The following is a 21,090-nucleotide window of genomic DNA, read 5'->3' as shown; positions in this document are numbered from 1 at the left end:
TGTCTGGTGTTATAAAGGCCTTTTGTGTGCCCCTGCGGATTCATTTAGTTTGGAGAAGCACGCAGATAAGATGTACAAAAGAAAGACTGGGTTGCAAATGCAATCTTGTAGATGCAGGGCTCTGTGACCAGAGAGAATCAATCACTGAAAAGGAATACCGCCCCCCCCCCCCCCCCCCCAGCTAGTTCTAGCACAGTATTCCAGAGTGAGTGGAAGATCTAAAAATGCTGTCAGGTCACGGGGCGGCAGGAGCGAACACAGGAAACGGCAAACTGTAGAGGTGTGGTGGCTGCACAACCAGCAGGGGCAGGGTACCCTGGGGGCTTCCTAAGATAGAGGGGTGAGGGAGGGCTCTTGTGGTTATGATGGCTTCCTGGGTGGGGTGGGCCTTGAGGAGGCTCACCGGGTGAGGGGGGAGGTTGGCGCGAGTGCATGGTGCTCTCGGGGCAGAGTGACTTGTGGCCGAGTGGGCAGGGTGATGCTGGGAGAATTTAAAGGCAGTGGGCGGCACACATTGACCTCTCTCTCAAGTGCATGGAAGAGAAGGTTAGTACGGTGTTCTGTCCTTATAAGGTTGCTGCTGCTTCTGTTTCTGAAGTCCATTTTTTTAAAAGTCACATCTGAAATGCCCACCTAGACTCCCTCGTGCTGTTCTCTTGTTTTAGCAAGTAGCTTTGGGACAAAGAAGTTGTTTAAAATTGTCAAGTTCAACAGATGTGGTGCGTGCGTGTGAATATCCCTGAATGAATACAGAACCTACTCACAAAGTGAATAATTAATAAAGAAAACCATATCTGTTTTTCGTATAATGTGTCCATTTGCTCATAATTAATGAATGTCCCACTCACACCATTATTATGGGTCTGTTTCCTTAAAAGTTTCCTTGCCCTGTGCTGATACAGGGTTTTCTTTTGTGTTAAACCTTCAGGTCTTCTCAGGTCTCAGTCCCTCTGGGACCCCCCAGGGGGTTGGGGAGGGAGATGAGCGGCAGCACCCTTTCTGTCCACAGCACATGCTGGAGGATTAGTGTTCGCGGGCCCTCCTGGGGAGGACTGTAAGCTGCGCTGGGAGCTTTGCCCTCCCAGCTGCCCTCCCGTCTCTCCATCTGCTTTTCCTCTCTAAGATCACGGAGATGCGTTTCTCCCTGACAGGAGGCTGGAGGGGGCTGGGGCATCTTTCCTTCTTTTTTTCTTGGCTCTTGGACCCCTGAACAGCAAACATCTTTTAAGGGTGCAGAGAAGCCTGCCACGGGCAAGATGAATCCATGAACCTCACCTAAAGGGAAATAGCGCCCCAGCTCTATACCTGCTATTTTTTTTTTATGTTTTGAAATTTATTTTTGAGAGACAGAGATAGTGCGAGCAGGGGAGGGTCAGAGAGAGAGAGGGAGACACAGAATCCGAAGCACCCTCCAGGCTCTGAGCTGTCAGCACAGAGCCTGACGCCAGGCTCGAACCCACAAACCGTGAGATCATGACCTGAGCTGAAGCCTGATGCTTAACCGACTGAGCCACCCTGGCACCCCTATATCCTGCTATTTAAAAAAAAAAAAAATCCTCCTATCTGGCAGGGGAAAAACTCCAGACCGGCCAGGGTGAATCGACATGTCGTGGCCGCTCACCAAGATTAGTATGAGTCTCTCGATGTGGCACCCAGCCGATTGTCAACGCTGGGTCTGGGAGAACAGGCGGCAAGCCGCGCCCTGCACTTTTAAGGTCAAGAATGGCAGCACCGGGCACCCCGGAAACCAGTGGTCCTGTTCTTTCCTTCAGGGAGAGAATTTCACTTGTTCGTGAACAGTTGTCTTTTTACTGACACATACTGGTTGACGTTGCTTTCTCATGGTGCTGTTCCCCCACCTTCTCCTTCCTTTACACCCATGTACCCTCCGGTCCAGAGTCACGTTGCCGGGTAGAGTCCCCCTAGCCACACAGAACCACTTATACTTAAATCCTTTCAAATTCAAGTGAAAATTCATCATCTGGTTTTACATGCTCAGATGCCACATGTGGCTGGTGACTGTTCTTTTGGACAGCAGTCACAGGACATTTCCCTCAGTGGCGAAAGCGCTGTTGGATAGAGCCGGTGTCTGTCAGCAGCGCCGCGCCTTACCTGTGAGAGCTTTCTGGGCCCCCTCAGCTCCTCTGTCCACTCTACGTGCTTTGATATCTTAGAGGCTGTGGCACCAAAGGTGGAGAACGTCCAACAGCCATCTAATGTAGGTACAAAACTGTCCCCTGTGACCCTTCTCACAGGGCATGATCCTGGCCTAAAAGGCCCCTAAGGACTTGACGAGGTTAGCTCTGTGTGACAGCCTGTCTTGTGCTCCTCACAAGGTTTCCATTCTGCACGCTTGAGAGACATTTCAGAATGGTTTTTTCCTGCTAATTATATTTATCTTTCTAAAGTTTATTTATTTATTTTGAGAGAGAGAGAGAGAGAGAGAGAGAGAGAGAGAGAGGTAGAGAGAGGCAGCAGGAGTGAGGTGGGGCAGAGAGAGAGGGAATCCCAAGCAGGCTCCACATTGTCAGCACAGAGCTTTTACTTGGGCTCAACCTCACGAACCGTGAGATCATGACCTGAGCCGAAATCAAGAGTTAGACACTTAACCAACTGAGCCACCCAGCTGCCCTTTTATTTTTTTACTTTTAAAGTTTTTAAGTAGGCTCCGTGCCTGCATGGAGCCTGACGTGAGACTTGAACTCACAACCATTTTTTTTTTTAAGTGTTTTATTTATTTTTGAGACTGAGAGAGGCAGAGCATGAGCGGGGAGGGGCAGAGAGAGAGGGGGACACAGAATCTGAAGCAGGCTCCAGGCTCCGAGCCATCAGCACAGAGCCTGACGCAGGGCTCGAACACACGAACGTGCGATCATGACCTGAGCCGAAGCCGGACGCTTAACCGACTGAGCCACCCAGGCGCCCCTTAAACTCACAGCCTTGAGATCAGGACCTGAGCTGAGAACAAGAGTTGGATGCTTACCCCCCAAGCCACTCAGGCACCCCCTGCTAATTAATACTTAAAAGTCTGGTTCAAGAGCATCTAACTGGACTTGCTCAGCCGACTGAGCCACCCAGGCGCCCCTGTAGTTTTACTTTTTTTAAAGGAGACACATGAGGGAGTGGGGCGAGAGTGGGTCAGCCTTGCCTGGGCTGTCGGCCACGGAAAGGTAGAAAGGCCGCGGCCCAGCCTTCAGTGCGTGGAACCCCCTGGGGCGCCGGCAGGCTCTCAGTAGACTTGTCGAATAACGAGTTGTGTTATATCTTCGTAGCGGCTCTGTCAAGTAGGTGTTGGTTTGCACATTTTACAGAGATGAGAAAACTGAGACATGAAGTAGCTCACCTGGGGTCACACAGCCAGCGCGTGGCCGGGCTGTGACTCAGACCTGCGTATGCCCGCTCCGGAGGCCACACGCCTTCCCCAGCGCAAGGGGCCCAGCCCTCTCCCTGCCCGCGAACCCAGGCCTCCTGGACACTTTCTGTTTTGTTACATTTCAGACTTAAAAGTTTAAGTTGAGATAAAATTTCAAATTACAGAAAAGTTAGCAAGAAAGGGTATAAACAGTTCTCAGACCCTTTGCCCAGGTTCGTAAAGCTGTGTGTTCTCAGATAGTCTCCATTTCAAATGGGATGGGGCCACCTGCATGAGGACCCCCGTGCATCTGGGAGGCAGGCGTGGCCCTGTGGGAAGGTTCGCTGGTGGAGAAGCAGCTCGGTGGCCCCGCGCAGGACCCGGAGCGAGCCCCAGAGCAGGCCTCAGGCTTGCAGGACGAACACCCTGGAGAAGAGTCTAGGGTTTATAGTTTTCCGTGCAAGAACTGAGAAACTGGAGGGCTGGGAGACGATAGAGGAAAGGTGGCTTATGAGAAAGAGGACCTGTGACAGGCCGGACTGACGCACTTGGGCACGGCATCACCGCCTCCGGGCCGCCAGGAATAATAAGGATACATTCAGACGGCTGCGCCCCATGCCATTTCCTGCCCTTGCAATCACAGTTCAAGGTTAATGTCTACACCGTTTAATCTGTTCTGCACTTGCCACACAGGTTTTTAAAAACTCCTCCTTATTTTCACCTTTTGCACCTTTGTACCTACTTTGTCCCTTCGAGGTTGCATGTGTTTTCCCTTCTTTCTGCTCTGAAGGCCATGCTCCCAAAGGCACTGGATTTGGAGGAAGGGCAAGGGGATCCTTCCCTATGTGAGAGGAAGGGGGGCGGGGTGTCTCTTAAAGGGATATCAGTTTGGAAGTTTTCCAGCTCTAGAGACTTCCCCTCATTCCAAAACTAACCGAATGAACGGCGTCTCCCACTCCAGGGCCTGAGCTCGGGACTTCTGTGCCCTTCCCCCTCCTCCCACGCCCCTCCACTTGGTCTTGCTCTTACCATTTCAGAAGCTTTTTTTCCTTGTTCCTCACTGAGGAGAGTAGGTGCCGTGAGGGTGGAGGTGGTTGCCTGATGTCCCCACGCCCTGGTCTCCACGCCCAGGTCCCCGCGCCCAGGCGAGTGCTTGGCACACAGCAGGAGCTCAGTAAATATTTGCTCAGTGAGCAGGCCCTGGTCTGTGGCCTTTGTGGGCGTTGCTACATCAGTTGACTTAAAAATATAGTGTAGATCGTAACCATTCTTACAGGAAGAAAATCCTAATGATATGAGGCGATGATGAGCGTTAACTAAACTTGGCCTGATGGTTTTGAAGTATATACGTATGTCACGTCCTTACGCTGTACACCTAAGACAAATCGTGTTCTGTGTCAGTTATATATCAATAAACAATTCAGGGTCCCAGCCTTTTAGGGCTTAGCTGCTTCTCTGGGATTCACTTTCCAGTTAGCCTTTATAGCAAGGTGTTTGGCCTTGAAAGGATCATGGAGGTCCTTGGGCCCAACTCTTTTGTTACCGCTCCTTATGGTTTCTTTGGTTTTTTAATCTCTGAGAAGGAAGGATGGTTGTTGCACAAGTATGTCTCAGCTTTGCTTTTGTGGTCCAGCCGGGGTAAGTTTCTATTTGCAGACCAGCTAGCACCCCTGGTTTTCTTCAGGCTTCTGGGAATGCTGGCATGAGGTGGCTTAGGGGAGCTTGGCTGCCTCATCAGTAGAGCATACTACTCTTGAGTTTGGGGTTGTGAGTTTGAGCCCCACGTTGAATGTAGAAAGCCTGGGTAGCTAAGTCAGTTGAGCGACTCTTGGTTTCGGCTCAGGTCAAGATCTCCCAGTTCATGGGTTTGAGCCCTGCATCTGGCTCAGTGCTGACAATGTGGAGGAGCCTGCTTGGGATTCATTCTCTCTCTGTCTCTCACACTGTCTCTCACCCCTACCCCCTCAAAAATAAACTTTAAAAATCTTAAAACAAAAAAAACCACATTCTTAAAAAACACCCCAAATTTACTAAATTCTAAATGGACTTGACCCTGCTCTTTGCTCTTAATCACTCTGTCTACCTCTTCTCGTCATTGTTAGACTTCTCACCTTTTATTTAGGTGGCAAGCCCCTAGGGTGGACAATACGCTATAATATTTGTGCAGTTAGCTGTTTCATACACTTTTAATGGTGGGCTTTTGGTTGCCTTGATTCCTCAAATGGAACCATTTTGCCCCCCAGTCACACCAGTGAGAGCAGCATCAGAGTTTTGCAAAATTGGCCTCTTCGGGCCAAGGAGCACCTTGGAGATGATTCACTCTGGTCCCTTTATTTCATAGGAAGTGAGGGATGGACTCGGGTCATGCGCCCAGGGCACGGGATTAGATTGGGTGGTGACAGTCTCTGGACCAGAGCCCCCGTCTTGCTGCAGAGGGCACGGTTTTCATGGCTCCCTCTCGCCCTGCCAGGGCCACATCGCACCCCTAGGAAGTGGGAATCTCTTATGTCCACTTTTTAGTATTTGCTTTGGAGAGTCTTTGGACAATCTGTACTGAAAAATCAGAACAAAGACTCATGATCCTTTTCCAGCTGTGGTCGGTGGCCAGCTAATTGTGGAAAGAGCAGGGCCAAGCAGAGAGTTACGATGTATGCTTTGAATTTTCTTAGAAATAGTCATTGATTGAAGCTTCTGAAATGTTAGTTTTTATTTTATTTTTTATTTTTTTTCTAATGTTTATTTTTGAGAGAGACAGACGAGATCAGGCACGTTCAGGGTAGTATGGCCGTAGACTATTTTTGAGAGAGACAGAAAACATGCATGCGCAAGTGTGCGCTGGGTGGGGAGGGGCAGAGGGAGACCGAGGATCCGAAGCAGGTTCTGTGTGGACAGCAGAGAGCCTGACGCAGGGCTCAAACTCCCGAACCACGAGATCATGACCTGAAGCTGAAGTCCGACACTGAACAGACTGAGCCACCCGGGTGCTCCCTGTTGTTGTTAGTGGAAACAAAATAAAGGACCTGGATTAAACTAGAATTTGGTCTCTTAACTAGCTGAGTTGTCCCTGGACAAACCACACGCTTCCTGAGGGATCTCAGGAACTGGAGTTACTGAGGGTTGGTGGGCTTTGGGATCAGGCTTCAGGTAAGTTCTGTCATTGCCACAGAACTGCTGGCCAAGTTTCTATTAGCAGGTGAATTTGCTTAGAACCTGATCTCCTTTGGAAACTGGAATAATAATGTCTAACCAGTTAGGTTGTTGGGAGAATTAAATACAATGCAACCCAGGTGTCTTGGGTGCTTGGCTTCGTGGGGGTCGCAGCACACTGCAGTTTGGCTCTCCGTGATCGCATTTAGCCATTACGTCGCGTTGTGAGCTGGTTGAGCTCTTTAGACAAGAAACCATTACTGAGTTCTTCAGTGGAAAGAGGGTTAAGTTCTGTCATCCTGTCCACAGTACGGAGTCCAAACTGGGGTTGAGACTGATGGGGTGCGGATGGGTGAGAATGGGTGGGCAGGGAAAACCTGGCTACTTGTATCTAGAAACAAGGATTTATTTGGAAGATAAACTACCCTCTAGTAGTTGTGTACAATTAGGTCATTGATTAGTGCCAGTTAACATTATTAATGATCATGCTTTTTGCTTATGGTAAAGCTGTAAAGACCATAAAGTCCATAGAATTTGCTAACGAGAAGCTTTGGTGTGTGTCTTGAAATATTATTCAAAATGGAAATAGCCTGGGGTGCCTGGGTGGCTCAGTTGGTTGAGGTTCAGCATCTGACTCTGGATTTTGGCTCAGGTCTCCCAGAGTTGTGGGATTGAGCCCCATGTCCAGCTCCGTTCTGAGTGTGGAGCCTGCTGGAGATTCTCTCTCTGCTGCTGCCCCTTTCTCTTACTTGTGCATGCGCGCTCTCTCCCCCTCAAAATAAATAAATAAATAAAATAAATAGAAGTAGCCAGTCTTGCAGGTACTCTTAGAGAATGGTGTTAGTGCAGAAGGAAAATTTAGCAAAAGCAGTTTTCCAAAATAACAGTTAATGAAGTGTTGCTTCTGGCCGCTGACGAATTAGTTGTAGCCCTCGGGAAGACCTAGTTGGAAGGAATGAGCCGTATTTGGGGGATGGCCCTGAGAGTGTGGAAGTGAGGGGGCGTCTGTGTTGGTGTCTGCGTGTGTGTCAAGGTGAGGTGCTGCAGAGTCCTCGTGTGGAATGTAAAAAGAATCCTGGCGTATCTGCATTTTTTCCATGATTGTTCATGTGTGGCATGGCTTGTTTTCCTTCTAGGATGTGGAGAAAGAGAAGGAAACCCACAATTACCTCAGCAAGGAGGAAATCAAAGAGAAGGTTCACAGATACAACTTAGCAGTCACAGACAAGTTGAAGATGACCTTGGTAAGCACCCACAAAACTGTTTCTGTTGACATATGTCAAAAGACAGATGTAAATTGTTGCTCCGGCAGCCTGTATGTTGTAAAGTCTCTGAACAGCATTTGCAGATGCTGAATGGTCGAGGCGTGCGGGGCAGTGGAGTGGAGTGTGTTTGCGGCTTTTGAAGTAAAGTTAAATATCCAAGTAGCTCAGCATCCGTTACCACTTTACAGGTTGATTGTGGAAGTTTTTGTGATGCGCTCCAAAGGATTTTTAGCGTTGAGTGTAACCGTTGCCTGTTTACTGTTTAGGTGGTAACTCCGATCCTAATGAGGCTTAAGATACGTTTTATCTTGTGCAGATAAGTTTGGAAGTGTCGGGAAAAGGATTTCATGCCAGTGGCCCTGAATACAGTTGAGCTAAGGTTTCTCTCAGCTGGCTGTCGTGGAAGATGAGGGAGGTGGTGCCCCGCTTCCTTGGGCTTCAGCAGTGTGGCACCGAAAGCTGGCAGGAGGGCTAGTGAGGGTTTAGGAGGAAGAAGGCTCGGATTAATGATCGTGCACGGAGGGTCAGCGACAAAGCCATGGTATTCATGGGCCTCCTGGACGGGCATCTCTGCCTTGTCCTCGCACTCCGGGACTTTCCTTGAGGCACCTGGCGTCCCTTTGCCAGTTTCCAGGGCCCTTGGACTTGTGCCCGTCAGTCTGTTGACTGTGAACTGACAGTTGGGTGAAGGATAGAGTGACTCTTTTAGAACAGGCCCTACTGAGTTCCTTGACCTTCGGGGAGGAGCCTTTGAATCTAAGTCCTTGTGAGGAAGAATCCCTCCCCCAGGACTGCCCCGGAAGGGAGGGGGGAGGGACAGACAACCCCAGCCCCCTCAGCTTCATCATTCCAACACTGATATTTCTGTTTTCAGACGCATTTTTCATCAGAGGAGAAATATTCACTTGCCATGATTTCTTCTTCCCTCCCTGCCGTGGAGATTAAAACATGCAGGTTTCCTTTCGTTTCATAGATAGAAATTTTACGAATTGTGTAATACTTTCCACAAGAACAAATAAGCAAATTAGCATTTAAGTTGATCTTGTCGAAAGGAAGAAAAATATGGACCCAAAGGGGGTTTTTAATGTTTTACTTTAACTGTCTCATTTATACATACCACCTGTAGATTTGTTTTAATAAAACGTTAGAATAAACTTTTTCTAAATATACTGGCTGTAAACAGAAAAAGCGAAGACCGGACCGTTCTTACTATTCTTGGCAATGAAGAAATAGTAATTCTGCCATCAGGTAAATGCTAAACTCAGCAAGTTGTGTATATAAATATGTGTGATTTTCTTTTTTTGGTATAAAAGTTATGCTTCAGTAAAACTGTGAGGAAATAGTATATACGTGAAGGTATAAATCAGACCAAAAAGACAAGTCCTTATAATCTCTAGAGTTCACATTGTAGCTTCAATTTGTTTTACACATCTCACTGCCTGGCGTAGCGGAAGCACGTCCTCGTGCCCCCCACGCTGGACGGCATGTGTGCTGTGTGCAGAAGTTTCAGCGAAATTGGCGACCGAGGACATATCATAATGGCCACTGGGAATGAAGTAACTCGTGCGCTTACTGTCCACGCCAGGTTCACTTGGGTGTTTCCAAGCCCCCCGATGACCTTCCTGGCCTGTGTAGTAGCTGGTCATCAGCTGCGGACATGGCCCCCATGTGTGGACGCGTCTTGGGATTTGGCTCGCCTCTGCTCCGGCGGGTTGTGACCTCTCCAGGGGGCCCTGACCTTTCCACATGCAGCTCCAGGCAGGCGCTGCAGTCTCTGACTGGGGTCCCCAAGCAGGGGGAGGCTTCTGTCGCCACATCTGCCCTCCAGACCTTGCCTCGGGAAGGTTGTTGGGGGTGTTAACCTCCTTCTGAGATCATTCCCTTGGGGGTGATCTTTCCTGAAGTTCTCCCACAGAGCAGGAAAAACAGAGCCGAGAAAGAAGGCGAGACGCCCTTTCTCTTGTTTTGCTGGTCTCCTTCTGTGGAATGCTGCCGTCCTCCCAGCTGAGCGTGTGCTTCTCTTCCCGCTGCAGAATTCAAATGGGATTTACACTGGCTTCATCAAAGTCCAGATGGAACTCTGCAGACCCCCCCAGACTTCGCCGAGCCTTGGAAAGCTTCCTGCCAGTAGCAGTGGCTGTACGAACACACTCCACATCAGCAGCACGAACACCGTCGGGGAGGTGATCGAGGCCCTGCTCAAGAAGTTTCTCGTGACCGAGAGCCCTGCCAAGTTTGCACTTTATAAGCGGTGTCACAGGGAAGACCAAGGTACGCTGCCACGCGTGAGATGGAAATGCCTCTGCCTTGGTCTGTGTCCTCCTGAGCAGAAAGGACACTGCTGGGTGCATGTCCCTCAGTTGTGTCGGATCCGTCCCCCTGGGATGGATTCTGGAAGCCGTGGTGGTCATGGCTTACACCTAAGGTTTGCTGGCCTTGCGTAGTTTTGAGTCGGACAGTTATGGGTCCGAGGAGCTACGAGGCATCCACATGCGATGAGGATTTTGTCGTGTGTGCACAGGGAGATAGCTTTGACTTGGTCTTCTTGCCTTGATTTTGATGCTCTTCAGGACCAAAAAATACCACCTCTGTGCTTGAAGGCCTCGTTAGCCCATTCCACAGTTAAGGTGCATCTGCATGTGGGGTGGCTGGGGTGGGTGGGGGTGTGCATTCTTGGAGACTTGGAGGCTGGGGAGGCACCTGCGTTACTGAACGTTTCAGGCTGAGATGGGACATCCGTGGGTTCTTCTGTTTCTGTAGCTTGCCGCGCTGGCCTTCACACGGGGGCGTTTCGGCCCCTAGCTCTCCAAGGCCTACCCAGTGGATGAACGGCATTCTGATCTGGGGGCTGCCTGTCTGAACTTAATACCCACATTCAGTCGATAGAAAGACAACATGAAAGAACTGCATGAAAACTGAACACAGTATTCGGGGTCAGGTACTTGAGCAGAGGGGGAGTCCAGCGGTAGGTGGCCGTGATGCCGTGATTCACCAAGGGCCCAGTCGCACATGCTAAATTGGTGTGGGCAGTCTGCTGCTCATGCCGTGCTTTGTGGGGGTAAAGCCGCCAGCAGCCATGGAGGAAAATGTATTAACTTGACCTGGGAGGACTTCCCTCGGCTGCACGGGGACAGAACCCGGCTGGTTGCTGTGTGTGCACGTACTGTTCTGAGCACACACCACCAGCAGAATATGAAGGTGGGCAGGCGGAGATTCCTACCCTCGAGAGGCCCCAGGCCCAGAGGCGTGGGGGTTTTCCTTCCGCAGAGAGATCCGTACCTGTGATGCACTTGTATCCAGAAGTGCCAAAATCACGTGGACATGCTCAGATGGCATTTTATCTTGCCTCCTGCTCTGTCTGCCCGTCTGGACATGAGCAGCACAATGGGCAGTAATAGCGTAATAGCGCCTGTTGACATAGGAACCTCAGGCTGGCAGAATCCTGCAGCATTGCAGGTGGTGCTAGTACCCTTGGAGTGAGTGAGTGAGTGAGTGAGTGAGTGTGTGTGTGTGTGTGTGTGTGTGTGTGTGTGTGTGTAGCAGGAGACTCATACAGCTGTGGTCCTGACCCCCTGGTTTATTTGTAGCTGCTAAAATTCTAAATCTGTAGACAGATTTGCTCCTAGTGCTCTGATTCTGTGTTCTTTGGATGGTATACTGTACTGAAACCCCTGTTTCGGAAAAGGAGTTGCAGATGCTTCTATACGTGGATTATCTTGCTTTCTGAAAGGAGGAGCAGAATGAATTCTAAGCCCATTTGGGGGTTAAGACTCATTAGAAATCATTCCCCCCCCCCTTTTTTTTTTACATTTATTTATTTTTTTGAGAGACAGATCATGAGCAGGGGAGGGACAGAAAAGAGGGAGACACAGAATCTGAAGCAGGCTCCAGGCTCTGAACTGCCAACACAGAGCCCGACGTGGGGCTCAAACTCATAAACTGTGAGATCATGACCTGAGCCGAAGTCAGACGCTCAACCAACTGAGCCACCCAGGCGCCCCTAGAATTCATTCTTGAGAATTATTTCCTTTCTGATCAAGGCGCAGTGTGTATTGTGCAGTTGTCTGTACTGAAACTAGCGTAGATTTCATCCCGCTGCAGGCTGTTTATGGTAACAGGAGGAGACGGTGACGTGGTGGCTGGGTGACAGGGGCGGCTGCATTGATCTGGGGGTGAGGCTGGTAAGCGAGCTGTGGGTCCGGGGAACAGTTCCGTGCTCCGTCACATGCTGCTTGTCTCCCTACCCAGTCTACGCCTGTAAGCTCTCAGACCGGGAACATCCGCTCTACCTGCGTCTGGTGGCCGGGCCCAGGACAGACACACTTAGTTTTGTTCTTCGTGAACACGAGATCGGAGAGGTGAGTGAGTGTTCATTCTTGCTTTACGCCTTACAGAGCAGCTGGTCCTGTTCTGCTGTAGCCTCGTGACTGTATTTCTGTGTGGGGGCGGGGGGGGGGCACGGGGTGAGGACGCACGCGTGTCTGGCTGCCCATATCTCTTGGAAGGGGGAGAGCTGGACTGTGGATGATACCTTTCTGTGTGTTTTTCGTTGTTTTAAAGTTCTTATTATTTTTGAGAGGGGGGAGAGAGAGATTGGGAGAGAAAATCCCAAACGGGCTCCATGCTTTCAGCGTGGAGCTGATGCGTGGCTTGATCCCACAAACCGAGAGATCATGACCTGAGCTGAAAGCGCGAGTCAGACACTTAATCAGCTGAGCCGCCCAGGCGTCCCTGTGTTTCTCAGTTGTCAGAAATGACCCCCAAGTTAGCTTACAATATAATTTTGGTGTGTAGTTTTCAGAGGTTGGGGGGGTGGTACGAAAGAAATCCCCCTCCCACCTAAAGACCCGCATCCCCCCTTCTACCTCCAAACCGGCTCAGTCCAGTTAAACTGTGACAGTCGACGCTCTCCATCTGTTAGCTGCTAACAAACATCTGCAGGCTTACTCGTTTAAAGAGAAATAAAAGAAAATGGAATTTCTTTACCATGAAAGACCTTTAACTTCCTAGAATCTTTTTTTTTTCCTCAGCCAGAATGACTTAGAAATTATGTTTGTATATGCATCATTTGCCATTTTCTCTCTAGGGAGAATTGAATTTAGGCCAGTTCAGTTGAAGGAAAAAGCAGTTCATTCTGTTCTCCAAGATCAAATGTCAGCTTTAAAATGATGCTTCAGTAAATCTTGCAAGGCCTGGGTCACCCATCTTCTGTCTGGGACAGGAAATGGTGTGAGTTGTCCGGGTAGAACATTTGATACAATGATAATAGTTTCTAGGTTAAAAGTGAGGAAGCCAGTGCAGCACCTGGGCTGCGTCGGTTAAGCGTCTGAGATTTACTCAGGTCATGATCTCACAGTTCTTGAGTTCGAGGCCTACATCGGGCTCTGTGCTGACAGCTCAGAGCCTGGAGCCTGCTTCGGATTTTGTGCCTCCCTCTCTTACTGCCCCTCCCCCCTGCTTGCTCATGCTCCCGCGTGTGTGCACGTGCTCGCTCGCTCGCTCTCTCTCCCCAAAATAAATAAACATTAAAAAAAAATTTTTTTAAATAAAAGTTAGGAAACCAAATCTCAGCTCCTGACTGTTCCTCTTGTTAGATTAGGAGCATGACCCTGAGTAAATCTTCCAGTCTTTTCAGTCCTTAGTTTTTAAGAAGAAAAAATTTTTTAATGTTTTGTTTAGTTTTGATACAGAGAGAGACAGAGCATGAGAGGTGGAGGGGCAGAGAGAGAAGGAGACACAGAACTGGCAGCAGGCTCCAGGCTCTGAGCTAGCTGTCAGCACAGAGCCTGACGCGGGGCTTGAACCCACGAACGTGAGATCTGACCTGAGCCTAAGTCAGAGGCTTAACTGACTGAGACACCCAGGCGCCCGGGACTAAAAATTTTAAAACGTGGTTTTGAGTCACAAATTACAAATGTATGTAAACATGCCTTGTAAATTATGTTTATATGTCTAAATTGGAACTTTATTTGGAGAGTTTTAGGAAAACTTGTTTTATTTTGATTTTTTTTAATTTATATTTTTAATGTTTTATTTATTTTTGATACGAGAGAGACAGAGCATGAGAGGGGGAGGGGTAGAGAGAGAGAGAGAGACACACAGAATCTGAAGCAGGCTCCAGGCTCTGAGCTAACTATCAGCACAGAGCCCGACGCGGGGCTCGAACCCATGAACGTGAGATCTGACCTGAGCCGAAGTCGGAGGCTTAACCGACTGAGCCACCCAGGTGCCTCTATTTTGATTTTTTTATTTTTAAAGATGTGTTTATTGTTTATTGTTCAAATTTTGAGAAAGAGAGTGTGATCAGGGGAGGGACAGAGAGACAGGGAAAGAATCCCAAGCAGGCTCTATGCTCGGCACAGAGCCCAAGGCTGGGCTCGATCCCACGACTGTGAGACCATAACTAAGCGGAGATCAATGTGGGACGCTCAACTCACTGAGCCACCAAGGAGGCCTTTTAAAGATTTTATTTTGTTTGTTTGTATTTAGTTATGTAAAAAAAAAAATTTAGTTTTGGGTCGCCTGGGTGGCTCAGTTGGTTAAGCGTCCAGCTTCGGCTCAGGTCATGATCTTACAGTTCGTGGGTTCAAGCCCCGCATCGGACTCTGTGCTGACAGATAGCTCAGAGCCTGGAGCCTGCTTCGGATTCTGTGTCTCTCTCTCTGACCCTCCCCTGCTCGCGCTGTCTCTCTGTCTCTCAAAAATAAATAAAAAACATTAAAAAAATTTTTTTTTAAATACTTAGTTTTGAAAGTGAGAGAGACTGAGAGAGCATACACACGAGCAGGAGAGGGATAAAGAGACAGGGAGACGAAAGATCCAACGTGGACTACACAGTCAGCAGACAGCTTGATGGGGGCTTGAACTCACAAACTGCTAGATCATGATCTGAGCCGAATTGGACGCTTAGCCAACTGAGCCCCCCAGGTGCCCCAGTTTTATTTTATTAAAGATTCCCCCCCATCTTATCTATTTTAGAGAAAGTGAGGGAGAGGAGCAGAGAGGGAGGGGGAGGGAGGGGAAAGCGAGAAAGAGAATGCCAAGCAGGCTCCACTCAGCGCAGAGCCGGATGCTGGGCTCAGTCTCACAGCTGTGAGATCGTGATCTGAGCTGAAATCAAGAGCTAGACGGGCACCTGACTGAACCCCCCCCCTTCCCCCATCTCTTCCTGACTGTGCTCTTGTCATCAGTGGCATGTGCTAATGTAGGAGGTTTTGTTCTCCTACTCCATGTTTCTTATTCTCTCCTGTTACTAGGTCAGTGTTCCTCTCCAGAAAGCCTGCCACGTGCCCACTTGGTGGTTTTGTTCCGTCCGTTCCCCTTGTGTTAGGCCATCTCCAGTGTTTCCCCTCCCCACACCCCTGGGAGTTCCCCATCAGAAACTGTTCCTGAACGAGGCAGTGACTCTCAGCAGAAGATGCAGGGCCCCCTTTTTGGAAGGGGAGGATGTGTTGAAAAACAAACAGAACCCTCCCACTGTGATGCCAAGTGCCTTTCTTGACTTTTACTGCTTTATTTAAAGGAAAAAATGGGGGCGCCTGGGTGGCTCAGTCAGTTAAGTCTCCGGCTTCGACTCAGGTCAGATCTCACGTTCGTGGGTTCAAGCCCCGCGTCAGGCTCTGTGCTGACAGCTAGCTCAGAGCCTGGAGCCTGCTTCTGGTTCTGTGTCTCTTTCTCTCTCTGCCTCTCCCCCTCTCATGCTCTGTCTTTCTCTGTATCAAAAATAAATAAAACATTTAAAAGAAAATTTTAAAGGAAAAAATGTACACCCCATCAGTGCGTGGGTTTTTTTTGTTTGTTTTGTTTTGGTGCCTACAAGGTACCAGGTGCTGTTGGGGAAACAACTCAGAGACGCAAGGTCAAGAGGCAAAGCTCAAGCAGTGACCAGTGTAGCAGCTGGAGTGTTGGTAAAGTGTAGGCAAGGGAGATACTAAGCAAATCATTGTCATAATTTTTAGGTCTCTTGTGATCATGGCTGTCATTGCTCAGGGAGAGTTTCTAATGGACATAGTTCTGGGTGGAAAGGGAGGTAGGAAATTATGGAAGACTTCTTAGAGGAAATGGCATTTAAGCTGAGACTTGAAGGTTGAGTCAGGAGTTCGCCAGGCAGAGTGGAGACCATGAGTGCAGCCACGGAGGTAACGTAATGAGTGAGGGCCACAGCATGGCGGGGTGGAGGGGAGGAAGGTGCTCAAGGAGGAGAACGGGTCTTTCAGACTTAGCAAGAGCAAGTGGAAGCCACTGAATGATTCTAGCAGGGGAGGGCCCGGCCTAGATATGCATTTTACAGAGTATTCAGGCTCGCTGCTGGGGTAGCCGATTGGGGAGCGGAGGACTAGAGTGAAGAGGCCACTGGGGAGGCTCTCCCAGGTCTGAAGAAAAGCATGATGGATAAACAGAGGTTAGTATAAAGGTAGAGAAAAGCAAGCCAATTGGACGGCTGCTTTTGGAGCTGGTAAGACTGTGGGAGGTGAGGAAGAAGGCAATGGCAGGGGTGACTCCAGAGAGAGGGAGAGGGAGCGGGTAGTGCAGCTTCTGGGGTCAGATGAAGAGGGGCCAGATCAACTGTGGAAGTGGCTAGTGCACTGTGGCCCTTTCGAGAGCCATTGTGGAGGCCAGTGGGAAGGGGAAGGAGGGGGTGTAAGAGTGTGGGAGTTCACCTGGCTGCCATCTGAAGGGGCAGGGGGAGGGGGCAGGAGCAGGGGAGAAGGGAAGAGGGCAGGGGCAGGGTTCCACGGGAGGGCTGCTTAAGGCAGCCTTAAAACCTTGTAACCTTGTAAAACTGGGCTTTGGAAATGCTGGCTGGAGCTGCAGGGACAGCCACACCCCTGCCCGCCAGGACCAGCATTCCTGAGCTCTGACTTCAACACCTGGCATTTTTCTTGTGTGTCCTTTCCCAGTGGGAAGCCTTCAGCCTTCCAGAACTGCAGAATTTTTTGCGGATCTTGGACAAGGAGGAAGACGAGCAGCTGCAGAACCTGAAGAGGCGCTATGCCGCCTACAGACACAAGCTGGAAGAAGCCCTCAGTGAGGTGTGGAAACCCGACTAAGGCGCGGGCTCCCTGCCGCCCGGGAAGGAAAGGCGCGGACTGTGTGCAAGCCAACAGAAGTGCCTCTCTCGCTGGAGGGCTGTCTTCTTGCCCCGTGACATGACGCTAGGGTCTTCCCTCTTTGATCTCTAGATCTAGTTCCCAAAACCTGGCCCCACGGCACCCCACACCGTCGGCATCTTGTGTAAGGGATCCTGCAAGCTTGTTCTGTTACGGCACTGCGGTGTTACCTCCGGCAAGCTGTGAATCTGTAGTCTCCTCTGGAGCCGTCTTGACTGCTCGAAGCATGGACTCTGGGTTTTGTTTTTAAATTCCTTCCTTCCTTTTAGTTACTTTAATTATGTGATAATGATGTTAAGCTGAAGGATGTGCAAATGATTTTTTAAAAGCTTAACAAGGAGTCTATCTGAATACTTGTCTTACGTTGAAACTACCTGGTTTTTTGTTTTTTTTTTTTTATGTCAGAGGAAGCGATGCATGTGGACTGTAAGGCACAGGAAGCTAGGAACTCTGAAGGCTTTGGGTGAAGGGTTTCGTAGGAGTTTGACAAAGAAAGTGAAGAGCAAGTTCGGCAGAAGGCAGGAGTGGAAGTTGGGGAGCTCTGCAGGGACGTGGTTTGGGTGAGGCGTTGGAGGCAGGGAGAAAGGTGTATTTGCTGATGAGGTGAACGTGTTCAGTTTTGAGATGTTAAACCCATTGTAGCATGGCTTGATTTCCTGGTGAGTCAAATATGGGGACTGAGCCAAAGAAAGTAGGAGCTAGACCAAAAGGAGGGACTGGGAAGTCTGCAGCTGAGCAGAACATTCTGGCAGGTGGACCTTGCAGACCCAGACAGGAGTCACGTCGCGGGGCTGTCCTCCCTGTGACGGTCCCAGTGCTCTCTTTTCGGGGTGGTGGGGCAATGGCTGTTTGCCAGCTCTGTTATGTTGTGGTCCCCCCTCCGCACCCCAGCTCTTTTCTGGGTTGGAAAGGAGTCTGGGTAGGGGCGGCTTGTCAGGTGGAGAGCTTGAAGCATACTTTTGTGACAATCATTCCCCTCTTTTCCCTGTTTCCCCCTTTTCCTCCCCTCCCTCCCTTCTTCATTCGCCCCTCTTTTCCTTCCCCCTTCCTATTACAGTCTGTTCTGACCAAAGGTAGAATAAGGATGTGGATTATAGAGACCCACTGCCGCCAGCTCCTCCTCCTGTAGGACTACTTGGCTGTAAGGGTGAGGGTGCCTCTCCCCCCCCCCCCCCCAGCTGGTCACACAAGAGGGGTTCTTTTTGGAAATGCTTTAACAAAAGTGCATGTTCCTACCAACCAAAGAAAGGCGTGTGCAATAGGAACCTTCCTTAAAGTAGGTTAAGTAACCTCATTTATTGTTTTGGCCAGCAGTCCGTCCGAAAACAATGGGAAAGGTGTACTGTGGATTCGAGGGGCCTTATAGTCTATTTTCAGTCTAGATAGGTTTTGTTTATAAATTCCCAAGGAATTGTCAACACTTTGCTGACACCTAATGGATTCTTTTTGAAATTCCAAGGTGCTTCAATTCTTTGCCTCTTAAGTGAACTGTGCCTTCAGTTGCATTTCGGTTCCCCTCTTGGTGTGGCACTTGTGACTTTCGAGAGAACACCCACCCTGTTGGAGGCGGACGTGGGTAGCGGTGATGCTGTGCGCGCCTGTCACTGAGACAATCATATCTTCCTGAGCTTTTTAAGGAGAGGTGGGGGTGGGGGTTGGGGAGTAGAACTAGCTATAAAATATGTATGGCACATCTTGTTGAATTTTGCATGTAACTTCTATTTAGTGCATCGATGAGGTTTTAGTGACACTGTCATCCAACACTTTCACCTTTGTTGTTCAGGGAACGCCTTCATGAGTTTGATGCCGGTTTTACTATTCAGACCGGGGCTTGGGTGTGAGTGAACTGTGGTCAGCCACCTGGTCTTTTAATCGCCCATCTCGTAAGCTTATAGTTTGCGAAGCTTTTGTTTCTCAGATTAAGACACTGTTAGAACCTAAAGTAGTAGCTGATGGCTATTAAAGGAGGGGGGGAGATTTTTTTTTTTTTACTTGAAGTAGATTGTCTGAAATGGGCATCTTCCTGGTAGGACCCAGAACCTTGCTCCCTGTGTGCACTACGGTTTGCAGTTTGGAAAACTTGCTGTATTGGAATTCTGTCCGTGCGCAGCCCTTTGAGTACTGATGTTCTCTCCCAAACACTGGGTCCTGCAGCCGCGTTTTTCATGGGTAAAAGAAGAAAGGCCACTAAGGCCAAAGATTTTTAAAAACCATTGTACAAATTCTTAGGTTAAACTGAGCTTTGCTATAATACTGTTTTCTCTGCGGTGTGCGATGGTACAGTTAAACGAAGGGCGGAGTACTACAGGGGAGCATTTTAAATCGCGGAAGGAAAAAAGTTATAATATTTATAATTTTGATGAGTTTATTTTTATGGGGGAGATTTTTCTTCCCTACAGTTATTTCTGGAATGGCAAATTGTTTCCATTATTAAAAGCCAAAGTTGTTAGCTGACGCCTGTTCGTGTGTTTTTATTTATGGCTGGTAATACGGCAGGTAAAAGAAGGTCACGGGCGTGGGGCGAGCTGCCTTGGCGGCTTCGTGCGGACGCGTCCGGAACCGCAGCGGTTCGCCAGGTTTGAGTGGGGCATGTTGGTTCTCCCAGGTGCTGGGGTTTCCTTGGTCTCCCCTGGGGAAAATAACCCCGAGTGTCTGCCCAGACGGCACGTCTTAATTGCGAAACACACGTCCATTCACAAGTGTAGAAGGAGCACTTGTTTACAAAAGCGTAGACTGAGTTGGTTAAGTGTCTGACTCCTGATTTCGGCTCCCGTCATGATCTCATGATTTGTGAGTTTGAGCCCCGCGTCGGAGCCTGCTTGGGATTCACTCTCTCCATCTCTCTGCCCCTTCTTGGCTCACGGGCATGCGTTCTCGCTCTCTTACACACACAGAAAAAAACACAACAAAACACAAAAACATAGAGATTAACTTTATGTTCTTTGTTCACAGTAGTGAACACTGTGTGTGTTAATTTCACAGTAGTGAACAAAGAAGGAACATAAAGTGGGCACCCTGCGGCCACTACCAACAGGAGGGCTGCCATCCGTTCTTAGAAATCCCCTCCCGCCACCCCCTGTTCCTGGGTGTAGGTCTCCTGTCCTTGAAACACGCCACACACTAAAAGTACTTGTGTTTTTCAGTCACATGGCAGTGTCGCACAGTACGGGGGTGCTGAGTGGTTTGGTGGTCAGCAGCGGTGACTGGGTGATGTGTTCTGTGTGCAGACCTCCATGCCTGCTCTAGGCAAGTGTTTTTTCCTGTTGCACTGCCCCCTAAAGGCGTTGGTGACGTAGAAACAAGGCCACACCCACTGGTGAGGGGGACACAGTTCAAGTACCATAGCCGATCGATTAAGTGAAAATATGATAGAAAATGATGGCTTGGGGCGCCGGGGTGGCTCAGTCAGTTGGGTGTCAGACATGATTTTGGCTCCTCATGAATCCAGGGTTGTGGGATTGAGGACCACGTTGGGCTCTGTGCTGAGCCAGCTGGAGATTCTCTTTCTCCCTCTGCCCCTCTCCCCTGCTCACATTCTCTCTAAAATAGAAAAAATATGATGGGTTCCAATAAAGATGTTTTTTTGATGAAATATCCAAAGGAATCTAGTTTAGGAGTTCAGCCTGGGTTATTACCCAAGGTGCAGGAGGAGTCTTTTTTGGAACTTTTAATCACTTAAAGGGAATTAGCTTCCTGCCCTAAACTCCCCCCACCCCCCAAATTTGTTACCAATTGATAACGCGTTTAAATGTAATATTTTGAAAAACCCTCAGGGCTTCTGGGTGGCTCAGTTGGTTAAGTGTCCGACTTCGGCTCAGGTCATGATCTCACAGTTCGTGAGCTCAAGCCCTGTGTCAGGCTCTGTGCTAACAGCTCAGAGCCTGGAGCCTGCTTCAGATTCTGTGCCTTCCTCTCTCTCTGCATCTCTCTCTCTCTTTCTCTCAAAAAAAGAATAAACATTAAAAATCCTCAAGAACTGTAAGTACTGCATTTTGTGTTTGAAAGAAGGGGGAGGGGTACCTGGGTAGTTCAGTTGGATAAGCCTCCAACTCTTGGTTTCAGCTTAGGTCATTATCCCATGGTTCGTGAGTTCAAGCCCTGCATTGGGTTCTGTGCTGACAGTGCAGGTACTGCTTGGGGTTCTCTCTCTGCCCCTCCCCCGTTTCTTTCATGCGTGCAAGCGCACTTTCTCTCAAAAATAAATAGTCAAAAAAAA

The 21,090-nt window shown here is 49.2% G+C and overlaps 1 protein-coding gene across 1 annotated transcript in view; it reads left to right on the top strand.

Moving 5' to 3' along the window:
* RASSF3 (Ras association domain family member 3) overlaps window positions 1-19,328 on the top strand; it is a 68,754-nt gene extending 49,426 nt beyond the window's left edge. The window contains exons 2-5 of the mRNA XM_029953169.1: window positions 7,636-7,743; window positions 9,798-10,035; window positions 12,013-12,122; window positions 16,665-19,328. Of these exons, the coding sequence (XP_029809029.1) occupies window positions 7,636-7,743; window positions 9,798-10,035; window positions 12,013-12,122; window positions 16,665-16,814 (606 nt within the window). The 3' untranslated portion in view covers window positions 16,815-19,328. The remainder of the gene's footprint in view (window positions 1-7,635; window positions 7,744-9,797; window positions 10,036-12,012; window positions 12,123-16,664) is intronic.
* Window positions 19,329-21,090: the final 1,762 nt, after the last annotated feature.

Source organism: Suricata suricatta, chromosome 10 (assembly GCF_006229205.1).
Source record: "Suricata suricatta isolate VVHF042 chromosome 10, meerkat_22Aug2017_6uvM2_HiC, whole genome shotgun sequence".
Taxonomy (NCBI): Eukaryota; Metazoa; Chordata; class Mammalia; order Carnivora; family Herpestidae; genus Suricata; species Suricata suricatta.
Note: the sequence above shows the minus strand (reverse complement) of the source record. Positions and strands in the feature narration are given on the sequence as shown.